This window comes from Haematobia irritans, chromosome 4 (assembly GCF_050003625.1).
Source record: "Haematobia irritans isolate KBUSLIRL chromosome 4, ASM5000362v1, whole genome shotgun sequence".
Classification (NCBI taxonomy): Eukaryota; Metazoa; Arthropoda; class Insecta; order Diptera; family Muscidae; genus Haematobia; species Haematobia irritans.
In genome coordinates, this window is record NC_134400.1 from 154,500,354 (window position 1) to 154,517,337 (window position 16,984).

Below are 16,984 nucleotides of genomic sequence, written 5' to 3' on the forward strand. Positions count from 1 at the left end.
AATTGTAAGAAAATACTTTTCGGTTTTCGATATGACAGTAAAAAAGAACAAAACATTATACAAAAATGCGCACATAAATATTTTTTTTTTAATATATTTTTTTTTTTTTTGCGTAAATGCTATTCAAGGATTGTGAGGGAAAATGAACCTCCCCCTCAATATATCTGTACTGCTTGTGCTGCTTTTGGTGTTTATGTATGCATGTGCGGAACCTGAAACTCTTACGAATACATTTTCTATAGGGCTTAGTTGAATATGTCTACGTATATTTTTGTGATTTAAATATTTTCAAAATGTTTGCCAAGTTTTGGGATTAAGTAATTGAAAACAGACATATCCATATGACGATTTGGATATGTCTTATTTTTTTCAGTATTATTCGTTTTTTTTTTTGTTTTCAAATATTATGCAAAATAATACCCCATTGCCTGAATATGAATCACATACTCGTATTATAGATACATACATTATTATTATGAAGGAAAATTTTTAGACAAGGAAATGTTTATCATGAAGGAAATGTTTTATAAAAGTAAATCGTCTAATATGACAACTAAATATAAGTAATATTCCCAACCTTAAGAAGTGTCAACTATATGGAAAAACAGTTTTTTTATATCAAAGGTTGTGTGACCTGCAATTTTGTGCCCAATATTTATTATTTATGTATTAATTACATTTTGTTTATTATTATTATATTTTAGTGAATAACAATTTTATGAACTTTATTTATAATTTCTTTCTTTTCTAATAAAAAGCGTTATAAATAGTTTAATTATTTGAAGAAATATGCTTGAGCATCGCACTTTAAGTTCCCTTATTAAATTCTTAGGTCTTAGGAATGTGAGTTTTTTTTTTTTTTTTGTGTGACAAATAAGGAATTAAGGAAATGCAGCAACCTCAGAGAAATATTGGTTACAGAAAATAAATTGCTTTTAGTGGCTTTTGGTTTAAGTTAAATTTCAGTATGTACGTCAAAAGCCCATAATATGTATTGGCTTTTAGGTTAGCACTTCAGCCTCACATCAATAGTAAACTCATAAACTGAACAAAAATTGACCAAATTATGCAAATTAATTTTATGCAATTTAAATTTTTAAACATGTAATCCACAAACTATTAGGGATAAATTTCTTTAAAAAACATGGACGTAATATGAAACATTATGCATCTTAAATAAAAACTGACAAATTTCTTTAAAACCAAGAAAGTTTAATTAAAAGAAAGTTTACAATAAATTTAGAACCGAATATTTGAAATATGCGTCCTTCCTTCATATGACTTTATGTCTTTGAAGTAAGCCAAATTCTACTTAACATACACATAAAACCTTTTTTGATTTAAAGAAATAATCTTTAAATTAAGTGACATATTAAATATTTGGATTAAAGATAAGAAAGTTTCAAATATAGGCTAAGACTTATTTTTAGCTTTTTGATACTTTGGTGTAAAGGTTTTTTTTTTATTACGAATTATTTGTTATAATTTGGATTTTTAAACTGGAATTTCCAGCTCGGAATTAATACCAAAACTCTTAATGGCAGGTGAACATTTTTGGATTCAAATAAGCGTTTTTTGAGTGTAACCATTTGATATTAACAGTTTACTGAAAAAAAGCATGTCCCGTTCCAAAGATTTTGTCTTTACTCTAATGATTTTGATATTGATTCCGAGCCAAAGAATTGAAGGATAAATTTAAGACACAATTCTCTTTTAATTTATAGTTTTGCGTCCTTGATTCTAGGAAGCATATTTTAAATTTTCGTGTTTTCGAGCTTTTTTCTTTTACAAACTTTTACAAACGTGTTAACGACAACATACATTTTTAAATTCAGACTTTCAGTAGAAATTATGCTATGTTTCAAGTTTAATAAGTCTTTAATATAAAGTGCTGAAAAACATGTCCTATTTTTGAACACTTTTTTGTTTTGTAGACAAGATGCAAAAAGGCAACAATTTTAAAGACTATTTTGTATAATTTCAAAGAATTTCTCTGAATTATAAATGTCAAGGAGACTTTAGTCCAATATTTTTTTTCATTTTATGATACCCATTTTTAATTCGAATCACTTAATTATAAGGGAAAAACGCCTTCATTGAAAAGTTTATCGACTTTTGGACAAGGAAAAAACTTTATATCTGAGAAATGTGTCTTCTTTGCAAAGCAAAATTCGTATTCGTATTTTAAGGACATGAAATCTTTGGTCTCACGACAATATTTTTTCAGTGTTGGCTTAAGTTAATGTTTGCCGATTCCACTGATTCTATAATGCATTTCTTTGACATAAAGTTTTTTCCTTCTCAAAATGTATATCGAATGCATTTCATTGAAATTGTTAATAAAGTGAATTAATTATGTGAATTTACAGTAGAGAAAATTTTGTAAAACTGAAATGAAACTTGTCATAAAATAATCTGATACAATCCTGAAATCATCCTTAAATTTGATGATTTTTTTAACTTGGATATAAAGCTAAAATGTATACAAAAAAAAAAAACATAGCATAATTTCTACTTGAAATCGCATCTTTATTTAGTAATTGGAAATATTGTTGATTTTGAATTGGATTTATTTCCTATTATAAAACAATCTTTTCTTTCAATTTGACTTTCCTACATATGAAATATTTTAATATTTCTTAACTGTAATTATTCAGTCCATTAAGGTTGGTTTATGGTCGGTAATATAGTTGAGTCCACCCAACCATAACAATTTCCCACGATATTGTGATATTATACGAAATTATTTTAATTTGATTGTTTTTTTCTGTGCACTCACACCCATTTTACAGTGTGCTCTATACAATGTTAAAATTAAGTAAATTGTATTATGTAAAATATATTAGAAAAAAAGCTTTATAAAAATAAAAAATACTGTAGTATATATAAGCGGATTACGTGTTGCTTGCCTATCGTATATATTCTTAAGTTTCAGTGTTTATCACTAAAATAGTAGTTCACTACTGATGCAATAATTTAAAAGAAGAAAATACCAACTAAAATTAGCTAAACATTTTTCACATTCTTTTAACCTGGCTATATTAGACCAATCTTGAATCGCTACTACAAAGCAAATATATTTAAACTAAAAAAACCTTGATATAATCCCATTGTTGCTGTGGCCAATGATTATGTTGCATTTAATATATATCTTATTGAAACCAATTGAATATCTCTCTTAGAATGTATAGTGAATCAGAAACATTCGAATTAAAAATAAAATATTTAAAGGTTTTAAAATTCAACAAAATTAGTCATCCTGCTAAAACGATAAAGAAGCAAAGAGCAAAATAAAAAATTCAAAATCCTCATAATGAAATAGCCCTCACACAATTTTCTCACCTCGAATTGTATATCATGACTCATGAAACAATTGCATTTTAAATGAAAATCATGTATAACCTTCCGAAAAAAAATCGATCGAACATATTCTTCAACTATTTAAAGATGTGATGTAACAAAATATAGAGATCAATAGCTATTTGTCACAGTACCTACACTTTTTGTTAATTTCTGACAAGTTCAGGCTATGTTACTCTTTCTTTTGGCAAAGGATGACATAATAATATATTCGATATATAAATGAGACAATAGTATGGGCCAAGAATTTGAACAAGCACTAAAATTGTGTGTGTGTTTTTTTTTTTCATTTTTGGCTGGGTTTCATATACTATTTACTACTGTATTCTTTTAAAGAATTTAGCAATTGAATGATATTTAAATGTCTTTTATGTATGCGTATAGATTTCATTTCAAGGATAATGGGCCAGTCAATCGTGAAAATTGAAATGTTATCTATAAGAGTTCGTAATACCTATACTGCAAAAAAAAAACAGCTTACAAAATTCCAAAAATGTTGTCTTGATTTAAATTATATTGGTATTGATTTCGACCAAAAGAAGCAAGAGATTCCGAATTCAAACTCGATTCAAGTAAAATTTTTCTATTAAAATGAGTCTTTATTAACCGATATGGATCCTTATACTGACATCGTACTCCAAATGCCAATCGAATCGAATGAAATTTGCTCCTCCAAGAGGCTCCGTAAAATCAAATCTGCGGATTGGTTTTATGAGGGCCATATCTAATATCTGTAGAAAGACCATTTTTGTAAAATTGTTAGAAAGAAAATACTAACATCACGTTCCAAATTTCAACCGTAGCGGATGAAATTTGCTCCTTAAAGAGACTCCGAAAGTCAAAAATCTGGGTATGGGTTTATATGGGGGCCTGAAATGTATAATTCGATGCCTTAAAAATTGAATGAAAAAGTAAGTATTCCCTCCATCCTATGGTAGATTGGCTTAGTTATTTAATTTTGACAAATATTGAATTATGTATTCACACGTTCTACGAATTCGTGTGGCTCATATTTTAAATATTTCTTAAAGAAAGCGAGGAATATTAATGATATTAATTTACATCAGTTAAAAAAAAAAAACAAATCAATTTCTTTAAAGGTTTGAATATTAAACTCTTTTGCGATCTAATATTATAACATACAATTAATTTCCCCATTGTCCCTTCTTGCCCTCCCACAATTTAGCAAACAAACTTCCATTGAAATTGAACAATTGAATGCTCGTGTCGTTGAAGCTGAGACCCGCTTGAAGACCGAAGTCCAACGCATCAAGAAGAAGTTGCAAATCCAAATCACCGAATTGGAAATGTCCTTGGACGTTGCCAACAAGACCAACATCGACTTGCAAAAGGTTATTAAGAAACAATCTTTGCAATTGACCGAAATCCAAGCCCACTATGAAGATGTTCAACGCCAATTGCAATCTACCATGGACTCGTACACTGTTGCCCAACGTCGTTTGGCCGCCATGAATGGTGAATTGGAGGAGGTTCGCTCTCAATTGGATAGCTCTGTTCGTGCCAAGCGTACCGTTGAAGTTCAATTGGAAGAAGCCAATACCCGCATCAATGAATTGCATGTTACCAATGTCAACTTGGTATCCATCAAATCGAAATTGGAACAAGAATTGAGCGTTGTCCAAGCCGACTACGAAGAAGTCCACAAGGAATTGCGTCTCAGTGATGAACGTTACCAAAAGGTTCAAGTATGTACATGTTTGAAGATTTAATAGTTCCATATATTATAGAACTAATGGGAAATTTTCAATTGGCTTTATTTAGGTTGAACTCAAGCACAGCATTGAACAAATCCATGAAGAACATGAACGCATCATGAAATTGGAAACCATCAAGAAGTCCTTGGAAGTTGAAGTCAAGGTAAGTTGGAGGAATGCAATTACAAAATATGACAAAAACCTATTAGGCAATTTGGGTGTAGTTTCAATAGTAGTGCAACCTACATAACATATTAATCAATATTTCTGTGTTTATGCCACTTAAGTGGCAAGTTTACCCCTTTCTACAAGCGTTGATACTTTCGTGCCACTTTTTGTGCTAGTAAATATCAGAATATGTTCCATATTTGTTCCACCTTTTTGTCATGTTGTGCCACATTTTACTGCAATAGTATTTCTAGAATGTTATTCCAAATCATATTAAAAATACACTGAAAAAAATATTGTCGTGAGGTCAAAGATTTCATGTCTTTAAAATACGAATGCAAGTTTTGCTTAGCATAGAAAACGCATTTCTCTAGTATAAAGTTTTTTTCCTTGACCAAAGGTCGATAAACTTTTCAATGAAGTCGTAAGTGATTAAGTGATTTGATTTAAAAATGGATATCATAACATGAAAGCAAAAATGTTTGGGCTAATGTCAACTTGACTTTAATAATTTAGAAAAAATCTTTAAATTTAATGAAATTGTCTTTAAATTTGTTGTCTTTTTGCATCTTGACTACAAAGCAAAAAATCGTTCAAATATAGGACATGTTTTTCAACACTTTATTTTAAAGACGTTTTTTACTTGAAACACAGCATAATTTCTACTAGAAGTCGAGTCTTAATTTGGAAAATAAAGTCGTCGTTAACTTGTTTTTAAAGGACTTTGATAGCATATGAAGACAAAAAGCTGAAAAAGCGAAAAAATAAAATTTGCTTCCTAGAAGATAGTACACAAAACCCGATTTTAAAAGAGAATTGTGTCTCAAAGGTATCCTTAATTGTATTCTCCGCTTCTTTGGCTCGGAATCAATACCAAATTTTTTAAAGTAAAGACAAAATCTTTGGAACCGGGTATGCTTTTTTTTTCAGTGTACAAAGGCTACGCTTCCAATAATATATTACTGAGTTCTGTTTTCTTCTCATATCATAGCCTTTCCATGCGCCTGAAAGTATTTAAGGAAATATTCTAAATTATGTAAATCAGCCCAGCCAAAAACAAATTTGGAAGTTCTTCCAAAGGCACAACTTTAAAAGCACTCCCAATAATGTTCTTTATTTTAACTACTCAGGAAGTTCTTTTAATTCAATTTTTTATGACTTGGGTTTGCCATACTTTTAATGGGTAATATTAACTTTTTTTGTTTCAAATAGGTTAAAAACAGAGTAAGAATTCATGAAATGGTACAAATCATTTAAATTTTGTCGAAAAAAAAATGCTGAATTCAATCTGAAAAAATTGTGAATTTTTGAAAATATTTGAAGTCAAACATATTCGACAAGCGTTAGAATCCTTTAAAAATTATAAAAAATTATAAAAAATTATAAAAATTATTTATTTGACAAAATATCACAGAATTTTTTAATTTACATCCAAAACATTGAATTCGGATCACACCTAAAGAAGTGATGCAAATTCAGTGCAACGGCTGTTGAAATGAAGGACTTCCGTCCTATGACAAGCCCATGTTAAATTCATCGCTTCTGCGTGAATTTTGCACCACTTCCGGATCCAAAAAGAACATTTTCATTACTTTTTTGGCGACGTTTTTTTGCTGGGAGATTATTTACCAGACCTATCAATTTCAAGGCTATTTTCGATGAAATGCTAATTGTTAGATTCATTATAATTTGAAGAAAAAAATGATTTCACAATTCTTCATGAAAGTCAAGGAATATGTATGTGTTTAATCCGTACTTTTTTCGAGAAGTTGTCCCTAGAAAGAATTATGATTTATTATTCACTAAGCAACAATATATCCTTTTATCTCATGGTTATAAGAGGGGGCCACCGTGTTGCAATGGTTAACATGTCCGCTATGCATACAAAAGATCCAGATTTTAATCCCAGTTTCGACCAAACATCAAAACGTTTTCAAGTTTCGATTATGATGGTGACATTTCTAAGTGTTCCAAAGTTTCTCTAAATTTCGTCGCACCATTTTAGGCGGTTCGTGTGTTCGCTTGAGGTAAACTCTATTATTTGTTAAGGCACTGATCACCTCTGTAATATTAACAGAGTTTGGGCTCATAATTTACAAAATATATTGCAAAATAGAAGCAGAATTAATTAAAAAGTACAGAACGTGAGAAAAAGGTGGCACAAAAAAATTAAAAAGTATGGCATTATGTGGCACAACAAAAAAGTAGCATAACGATTGAAAAAGAAGCAGCTTTGCCCCAATGGTAACACCTGTTGTGCAAATCATTGATTAATAAAGGCGAAGTTCACCGCCTGTGGTATCACAATGGACTGAATAGTCTAATTGAGCCTAAAAAATATCGGGCTGCCACAATAACTAAACTAACTTATGGTTATGCGAAAACTTCTTTAGTTGGAGCGTTGTTCATGAGAACCATGTTTAGTAAAAACCTAGCCTTTTCAACAGCGTAGATATTATAAATATATAAAATGTTGGATTACTGTGAAGAGCACAATTTTAGGACTGTCATCCAAAGTTTATGAAATTACAATAAACCATTTTTCTTGGTTTTTCCCTCCAGAACTTGTCTGTCCGCTTGGAAGAAGTTGAATTGAACGCCGTTGCCGGCAGCAAGCGTATCATCAGCAAATTGGAGGCCCGTGTCCGCGATTTGGAATTGGAATTGGAGGAAGAGAAGAGAAGACACGCTGAAACCATCAAGATCTTGAGAAAGAAGGAACGCACCGTCAAGGAAGTCATGGTACAATGCGAAGAAGACCAAAAGAACATTATGTTGTTGCAAGAAGCCTTGGATAAATCCAACAGCAAACTCAATATGTTCAAGCGTCAAATGGTTGAACAAGTAAGTATTGGAAAATTCGTTTTAAATCGATAACCCATTCACTTAAAAACAAATTCCATTTCAATTAAAACTATTCTAGGAGGGTATGTCTCAACAAACCATTACCCGCGTACGCCGTTTCCAACGTGAATTGGAAGCTGCCGAAGATCGTGCTGAAAATGCCGAAACCAACTTGAACATGATCCGTGCTAAGCACCGTACCTTCGTCACCACCTCATCTGTTCCTGGATCCCAAGTCTACATCCAAGAAACAACAAGAACGATCACCGAATAAATTAATCTTTAATTATTCTATATAAGAGACGCTTCTTAAAATCAATCCTTCTCAAAAGAATTTAAAAACATCAACCACCAAAACCACACACAAAACAAAAAAAACACAAAAAAACACTTTACTTTATCAAGTTTTTATACAAAAAGAAAATATGTATTTATAGAACAAACAAAAAAAAATGAACAACAGAAAATCAAAAACTTTACTTCCACCACCAGCAGAGAAGTTTTCTTCTTTTTTTAATTTTAATATCGAATAAATGTATTTTAATTTAATTTTTAATGAACCATCAATGGAAAAAATGAACAACAAATAAAATTTTTAAATTTAAGAAAAAAAAAAACAACCCAACTTTAGGAAGACTTTTAGAAAACTTACTGTAGTTTTACAGTCACAGTTGCTGGGAATAAAATAATATCCAAGTACATCATATAATCTGAGGCAGGGAAGTCTTATGCAGGGGTTATGTTTCTCAATGAAATCAATTTATATAATAAGCATTATACTCCAATAAATACAATAGGAGCAAAAATATTTGAAACCATGAAAGCAATACAATATAAACCTTGGGAATGGTTTGAATTCAAATACATTTCTAACAGGATACCAAAGATTACTCTTAGACATGATTATCGTCATGGCACTTTAAACAGAGTGCCTTTGCGGAAATACGCTGTAACAGCTGCGCAACTTTATATTTCAAATGAGAAAATTTTCTATAAGAAATATTTTGAGATTTTTTTATAAAAATAAAATTTTGAGAAAAGTTTCTATACCCAGCAAAAACTAGGTAACCACATCTCATTACAATTTACATTACCAGGAGTAGAGCTGTCATTACATATTGCATTACATTGTGGTGAGTTATAATGACTAACTTGTAATGACAATAATAAATACTTCTCGCTAATTTTCGAATTGATATTCTCAAAATGTAATGCATTTGGCTATTAATAACTTAATAAAATAGAATAAATTATGGTACCATTAGGTATAATTATTCACCTAATTGAGCATTTACTTAAAAAAAGAAGAATATGTTATGTAACGGTAATTCTGAAGATTTTTCCATTAAGGAATATTCTTCACGAATATTTCATAATAATTGTGTTTTAAATTAATGACATTACCATACTATGTTTTAAATAAATGCTTTATTATACCTCATTCACATTACACTTTCAAAATCGACTTCACTAGATTTCAACTGTCAATTGCCTTATAAAAAGGAATATATAAAATCCACTTTTAGTAGATTTCGAACATAATGTGAATCTAACTTCCTTAAACAATAACATTTATTTCTATTTTAACTGTGAAATTAATTTGCCTGTAATCTTATTTAGATGATTTGTTATATTTTTTGTTTATTTTAACAGGTTGGCTGATAAGTCCCCGGTCTAACAAAGAAAAACACATTTTTTTGTCAAAATTCGTTTTTATTATTCATCATAGTTCCCTTCAAGAGCGATACAACGATTATAACGACCTTCCAATTTTTTGATACCATTTTGGTAGTACTCCTTCGGTTTTGACTCAAAATAGGCCTCAGTTTCGGCGATCACCTCCTCATTGCAGCCAAATTTTTTCCCGAGCATCCTTTTGAGGTCTGAGAACAAGAAAAAGTCGCTGGGGCCAGATCTGGAGAATACGGTGGATGGGGAAGCAATTCGAAGCCCAATTCATAAATTTTTGCCATCGTTCTTAATGACTTGTGGCACGGTGAGTTGTCTTGGTGGAACAACCCTTTTTTTTTCTTTTTTTTTTTGCTCGTTGATGGTTTTTCCCTTCTCAAGATAATCGATAAAAATTATTCCATGCGCATCCCAAAAAACGGAGGCCATTACTTTGCCAGCGGACTTTTGAGTCTTTCCACGCTTCGGAGACGGTTCACCACCGGTCGCTGTCCACTCAGCCATCACCAACACGTTGTTGTTTTTGGTCAAATGTGAGCTCGCGCGGCACCCATTTTGCACAGAGCTTCCGCATATCCAAATATTGATGAATGATATGACCAAGACGTTCCTTTGATATCTTTAAAGCCTCTGCTATCTCGATCAACTTCATTTTACGGTCATTCAAAATCATTTTGTGGATTTTTTTTGATGTTTTCGTCGGTAACCACCTCCTTCGGGCGTCCACTACGTTCACCGTCCTCCGTGTTCATTTCACCACGCTTGAATTTCGCATACCAATCAATTATTGTTGATTTCCCTGGGACAGAGTCCGGAAACCCATTATCAAGCCAAGTTTTTGCTTCCACCGTAATTTTTCCCTTCAGAAAACAGTATTTTATCAAAACACGAAATTCCTTTTTTTCCATTTTTTTCACAATAAGAAAAGTTGCTTCACAAAAGACGCTCTATCTCACAAACTAATTGACTTATTACAGACGTCAAATTTTGACTCGAATCATTTGAAGGTTGATACTATATAAAAATAATATGCATTTAATACTAGCGACGCCATCTATGTGTCAAACCGGGGACTTATCAGTCAACCTGTCACAATATTCGTTTCTATTCAAGTAATGTTCATATTACAGCATTACTCTCCATATTTTGATCCATTGTAATCGGCTAGAGAAGTCAATATTTTCGAGATTTGGCTATTTTGCAAACTTTGGTATATCTACGAATAAGTGATTACATATTAGGTGATTATATGCTGTAAAAGCACTACTTATTTCATGGCCAAAGGTATGCCTGGGGAGAAGTACTTTCCTCCTAGGACATGCGTATGTTAATGTAATCCGGAGCGATGCCAATTAATAAGTGGTTATTAATTTTTAAACAGGCTTACCTACAAGATTACCGGGTAATGAGAGGTTTTGCTGTGTAGAAATAAGGTTTTGAGGAAAATTATTGTAGAAATAAAATTTTGAGAATGTTTTCTATGGATATACAATTTTGAGAAAAGTTTTTATAGAAATGAAATTTTGAGAAAATTTTCGATGAAAATAAAATTTTGACAAAATTCCCTCAAGATATGAAATTTTGCTAAAATTTCTGGAAAATAATTTTGATACAAATAACTATAGAAATGAGATTTTCACAAAACTTCCTAAAGAAAAGCAATGAAATTTTTGAGAAAAGTTTCTACAGAAATAAAGTTTTGAGAAAATTTTTTTATACAAATTAAATTTTGAGAATGCTTTCTATGGAAATAAAATTTTGAGAATGTTTTCTATAGAAATAAAATTTTGAGAAAATTTTCGTTGAAAATAAAATTTTGGCAAAATTTCTTCAAGATATGAAATTTTGCTAAAATTTGTGGAAAACAAATTTTGATCCAAATAACTATAGAAATGAGATTTTCACAAAACTTCCTATATTCCTGTGGATGAAGGCTAACAGATTAGTACCTATACCTACAAAAACTCGTCTTACACGAAACGAAAACAAAAACATGGTTGCTACGTTAACCAAGCTCCAATCGAAAAAAGTTGAAAAATATAAATAAAATTTTGAGAAAATTTTTCTATCGAAATAAAATTTTGAGAATTTCTTTTATAAAAATAAATTTTTTCTAAAGAGAAAATTTTAAGAATATTTTTTATAGAAATAAAATTTTGAGAAAATTTTCACAAAAGTCCCTTAAGATATGAAATTTTGCAATATTTTGTGCAGAAATGAAATTTTGAAATTACATTTTGAGAAAATTTTCTTTAAAAATAAAATTTTGAGAAAATTTTCTTTAAAAATAAAATTTTGAGAAAATTTTCTTTAAAAATAAAATTTTGAGAAAATTTTCTTTAAAAATAAAATTTTGACAAAATTCCCTCAAGCTATGAAATTTTGCAATAATTTATATAGAAATAAAATTTTATACAAATACCTAACATATAGACATGGAATGTTCACAAAATTTCATATAGATGATATTCCTCCGGTGGATGAAGATGCAGAAACAGATTAGTGCCTAGACCTACAAAAACTAGTCTTATACAAAACAAAAACAAAAACATGGATGCTACGTTATCCAAGCTCCAATCGAAAAAAGTTGAAAAATATAAATAAAATTTTGAGCAAAAATTTCTATAAAATACAATATTTAGAAAATTTTTTATAAACATAAAATATTGAGAAAATTTTCTATAGAAATCAAATTCTGAGAAAATTGTTTGGAAAAATAAAATTTGGAGAAAATTTTCTATAAAATAAAATTTTTAGAAAAATTTTTACCAAAAATAAAATATTGAGAAATTTTTTATAGAAATACAATTTTGAGAAAATTATCTGGAAAAATACAATTTTCGGAAAATTTTCTATAGAAATAAAATTTTGAGAAATTTTTTTTAGAAATGAAATTTTGACAAAATTTCCTATAGAAATGAAATTTTGACAAAATGTCCCATGGATCATATTCCTTCTGTGGATGAAGGCCAACAGATTATACCTGTCTTTTAACAAGAGAAACCTTAGACAATATTAAGTTTATTTACGTCGTTGATTAATCTAAATCAAAAACCATACATTGGTATGGTAGAAACCCAAAATTTCTAATACGAGGATATATCGAAAGTGGGCAAACCTTTGTCGATAGGAGAGTTTCTTGAGGTACACAGAAACAAATTTCACCAATATTTTTCAATTAAAATCCTTCAATTGATTCAATTAACTTTTAACAGAAAAAAATCAATCACGCAGTAAAATATATATTTTTTGTCTTCAATAATAAAATTAATTGATCCAATTATTTGTACACCCAAAGAAAAAAAGCTTTGCTGTTGAACGAAATTTTGAACAATCGACATTTCCCTTTCTTATAAAGTATCTTCTTTGGGATCAAACAAATCCAAATTTATGATAAATAAAAAATGGTTTAATTAATTGTTATTATTAATTTCAATTAAATTTTTGACTGAATGTTGTTTTTTTTAAGGTAATATATTTTTATATATCTATGCACACAAATAATGTTGTGAATTTAATCAATTAATTTTTATATTTAAAAATATTGTTTTCCACGATTGAAAGATGTTATTATTTAAAATGTTTAGATTCCTAATATAGTCTAAAAACTCACATTTATATATGCCAACAATGCCCTTATCATCACAATACGTCTTGTGGTCTGAGATTATTAAAGTATAACTATATACTGTCTATTCAGATCTTATTCATATATCACCTATTAATTTATATTAAACAAAACTATACATAACATATATAATAATATTTAACAATAAAAAAGTCTTCATCAATCACAGCAACCACAAAATCATTATTTTCTTATTTCCCTTTTTTATTTGCAAATTTTTTATTTTATTTGTATTAATTATTTATTAGTTATTATTAGTACTACGAATATTGTTTTGCTTTAGCTCGTAAATGTGTTCTTATTTTTATTGAAATGCATTAACTTATAAACATACAAATCTATAACGAAATACATTTTTATTAATTTAATAATAAATTGTCATCATGTATCATATAATAAAACAAAATATCATACATTCATTTTTTTTATAAAGGGCTATTACTCAATACCGAAATCGGAAAGTTTTGATTTTTTTTAACGCCCAGCAATTTTTGGGGCTTAAGGTTAGTTTAGCTTGTAGATCACTTTCATGAATCAAATGTAAACATCAAGAATCGCTGGTACACATTTGCGTAACTTTAAGTCAGTTATAGTGGCAGCCCATTGTTATAGGCTCACTTATACTATTCGGTCCATTCTGATACCACAGTGAAGAACTTATCTCTTATCGGATCGGATGAAATTTGTTCCGATAGGAAGATATTTACTCTTCCAACAGGAGGTCAAATCAGGGGTTGGTTTATATTGGGACAATATATAAATATGTACAGATATGGACAAATTTTTGCATGGTTGTTAGAAGAAATATACTACCATCATGTACGCAATTTCAATTGAATTGGATGAAATATTCTCCACCAAGGGGCTCCGTAGGGGAGCGGTTTCTATGGGTGCTATATCAAATTTCAACTAGATCGGATGAAATTTTCTCCACCAAGAGGCTCCGGTGGTCACATATATAATTATGTACCGAAATGGTGCAGTTTTAGTTGTTAAAGGGCGTATACTTACATTTCGAATCGGTTGAACTTGGCTCTTCCAAGAGACTCAGCATGTCAAATATGGGGATCGGTTTAAATGTGTGCTATACCTTAAAGTGGTCCCATATGGCTCATTTCCAAAACCATCGGACCTACATCAAACATATCTCTTTGTACCAAGTTTCAAGTCGACAGCATGTTTCGTTCGGAAGGTAGCGTGATTTCGAATTTATCGAGTTTAAATTCTAATTATCACGGCAGCGCTGGCCACAATTTTTCCTCCAAAAATTTCAAATGTCCATTGCAAATTTTCAGATTTTTGTTGCACTCTTTCCATCCTGTTTATACACAGAAAAAAACTTCCGTAGTTAAACTAACGTTAAATTAAACTTATTTTTATTGAAAAATATTTGTTTGTAGTTAAATTTTATTATATTTTGTGAAATTTTCCACAGCCCAATGAAAATTTAGTTTTTTTAAGTATATCTCAAACATTTTAAGAACTAAACGTGAGTATAAAGTTCAATGACCGTACACATAAGTTCAATATGAACTAAAGCAAATGAAAATTTTCGTACGATTTCCAAAAATAGTAAGAATGAACTACTGTATGGTTAAAATGGTCATGATTTGGCGCCAATGATTTTCTTCTTTAATTTTAGTTAATTTCTTCTTCTATGAGAGGGTGTAATTTCGGGAACTGCAGTTAAAAAGTACAATGGGGCATTAAATTTTCCTGGTTTTAACCAGGGCTGTGGAGTCGAGTCAATTTTGCTCGACTCCGGCTCCGACTCCAACATTTGATATTAGCCTCGACTCCGACTCCGGGTGTTGTACCTAGAGGGTGATACGGTCAAAATTTGGTCAATATAAACTTGACGTATTTCTTTCAATTTTGCATTTAAAAAAACTGAACATCCATCATTTTGAAGGTATGTGTGTGTAGAATGTTGCTCCTATTTTGATTTTGGAATTCACTCTTCAGTTGTCAAAATGCCGTGCAAGCAAGAAGAGCAGCGTATCAAAATTTTGCTCGCGCATCGCGAAAATCCGAGCTACTCGCACGCAAAGCTGGCAAAATCGCTAAAAGTTGCCAAATCAACCGTTACAAATGTAATTAAAGTGTTTGGGGAACGTTTGTCGACAGCCAGGAAGTCTGGATCGGGGGGAAATCGAAAACCGGAAGCCGCTGAGACGACAAAGAGAGTTGCCGGTAGTTTCAAGCGAACCCTAACCTCTCTTTCCGAGATGCCGCAAATAAGCTGGGTGTATCGTCTACAACCGTGCATCGAGCCAAAAAACGAGCCGGACTATCGACTTACAAGAAAGTAGTGACTCCAAATCGCGATGATAAACAAAATACGACGGCCAAAGCACGATCCCGGAGGCTGTACACGACGATGCAGACGAAGTTTGACTGCGTGGTAATGGACAACGAAACATACGTCAAAGCCGACTACAAGCAGCTTCCGGGACAGGAGTCTTATACGGCAAAAGGAAGGGGAAAGGTAGCAGATATTTCCAAGCACATAAAACTGTCAAAGTTCGCAAAGAAATATCTGGTTTGGCAAGCCATCTGAACCTGTGGTGAAAGAGTGTTTGAATAAACGTCTGCTGCCTTTCTTAAAGAAACACGGTTGTTCCGTACTGTTTTGGCCGGATTTGGCATCTTGCCATTACGGTAAAAAGGCCATGGAGTGGTACGCCGCCAACAACGTGCAGGTGATTCCCAAGGACAAGAACCCTCCCAACACGCCAGAGCTCCGCCCAATTCAGAAATACTGGACTATTGTCAAGCGGAACCTAAAGAAGACCAAAAAACTGCTAAGGACGAGCAGCAGTTCAAGGCAAACTGGCTTTCTGCGGCGAAGAAGGTGGACAAGGTGGCTGTACAAAAGCTGATGGCACGTGTCAAGCGTGAGGCCCGGCAATTCGGATTTGGAAAAGCGAAAGCCTAACTGAATATTTTTCCTGAATTTTATACTAATTGAACTTGAAAAAGAAATTTAATTTGATTTTTTAAATAAACGATTTCACCGATTTACACGCGTTTTCCATTGACCAAATTTTGACCGTATCACCCTTTAAATCTCATTTTAACAGTATTCCAATTGTAATTTTAAGGTGTAGTGTTCCAAAAATAGACCGATATAAGTATTCTATTTTGCCATATGTGTTTATATGTCCAAAAGAACTCAATTTTAATTTTTGATGCGACTCGACGACAAATCTCAGCATTTTCGGAATGTAAAGAACTCTACATTTTAATTTCAGGCCAATAAATTAAAATATGACACAAGACTATATAGAAACCACATCAAAATATGGGTGGATAATAACAATCTCCAGAATATATATTTATAAAAACACAAAATTTCAAAAAATAATTTGGCTTCCAGATGTTTAAGAAGTAAAATCCTGGTGTTGGTCTATATAGGCATTTTATAAAAAATAAATCTACACGGATGAAAAAGACTGTTTTTCATATGTTTGGCTATAAACATTATATGTTTGGAACACAAATTTTTAAACACAATATTTTTGAGTGCAAGCATATAATGTTCATAAACTAGCATAACATGTCTGGGACATATATGTTA

General features: G+C 31.1%; 1 protein-coding gene across 2 annotated transcripts in view; it reads left to right on the forward strand.

The window, feature by feature from the left end:
• The window catches only part of Prm (Paramyosin), a 52,722-nt gene extending 44,010 nt beyond the window's left edge, over nucleotides 1-8,712 (forward strand). For both annotated transcript variants that reach the window (XM_075303448.1, XM_075303449.1), the window contains 4 exons: nucleotides 4,547-5,066; nucleotides 5,143-5,238; nucleotides 7,806-8,087; nucleotides 8,167-8,712. In XM_075303448.1, the coding sequence (XP_075159563.1) occupies nucleotides 4,547-5,066; nucleotides 5,143-5,238; nucleotides 7,806-8,087; nucleotides 8,167-8,361 (1,093 nt within the window). In that variant the 3' untranslated portion in view covers nucleotides 8,362-8,712. The remainder of the gene's footprint in view (nucleotides 1-4,546; nucleotides 5,067-5,142; nucleotides 5,239-7,805; nucleotides 8,088-8,166) is intronic.
• Nucleotides 8,713-16,984: the final 8,272 nt, after the last annotated feature.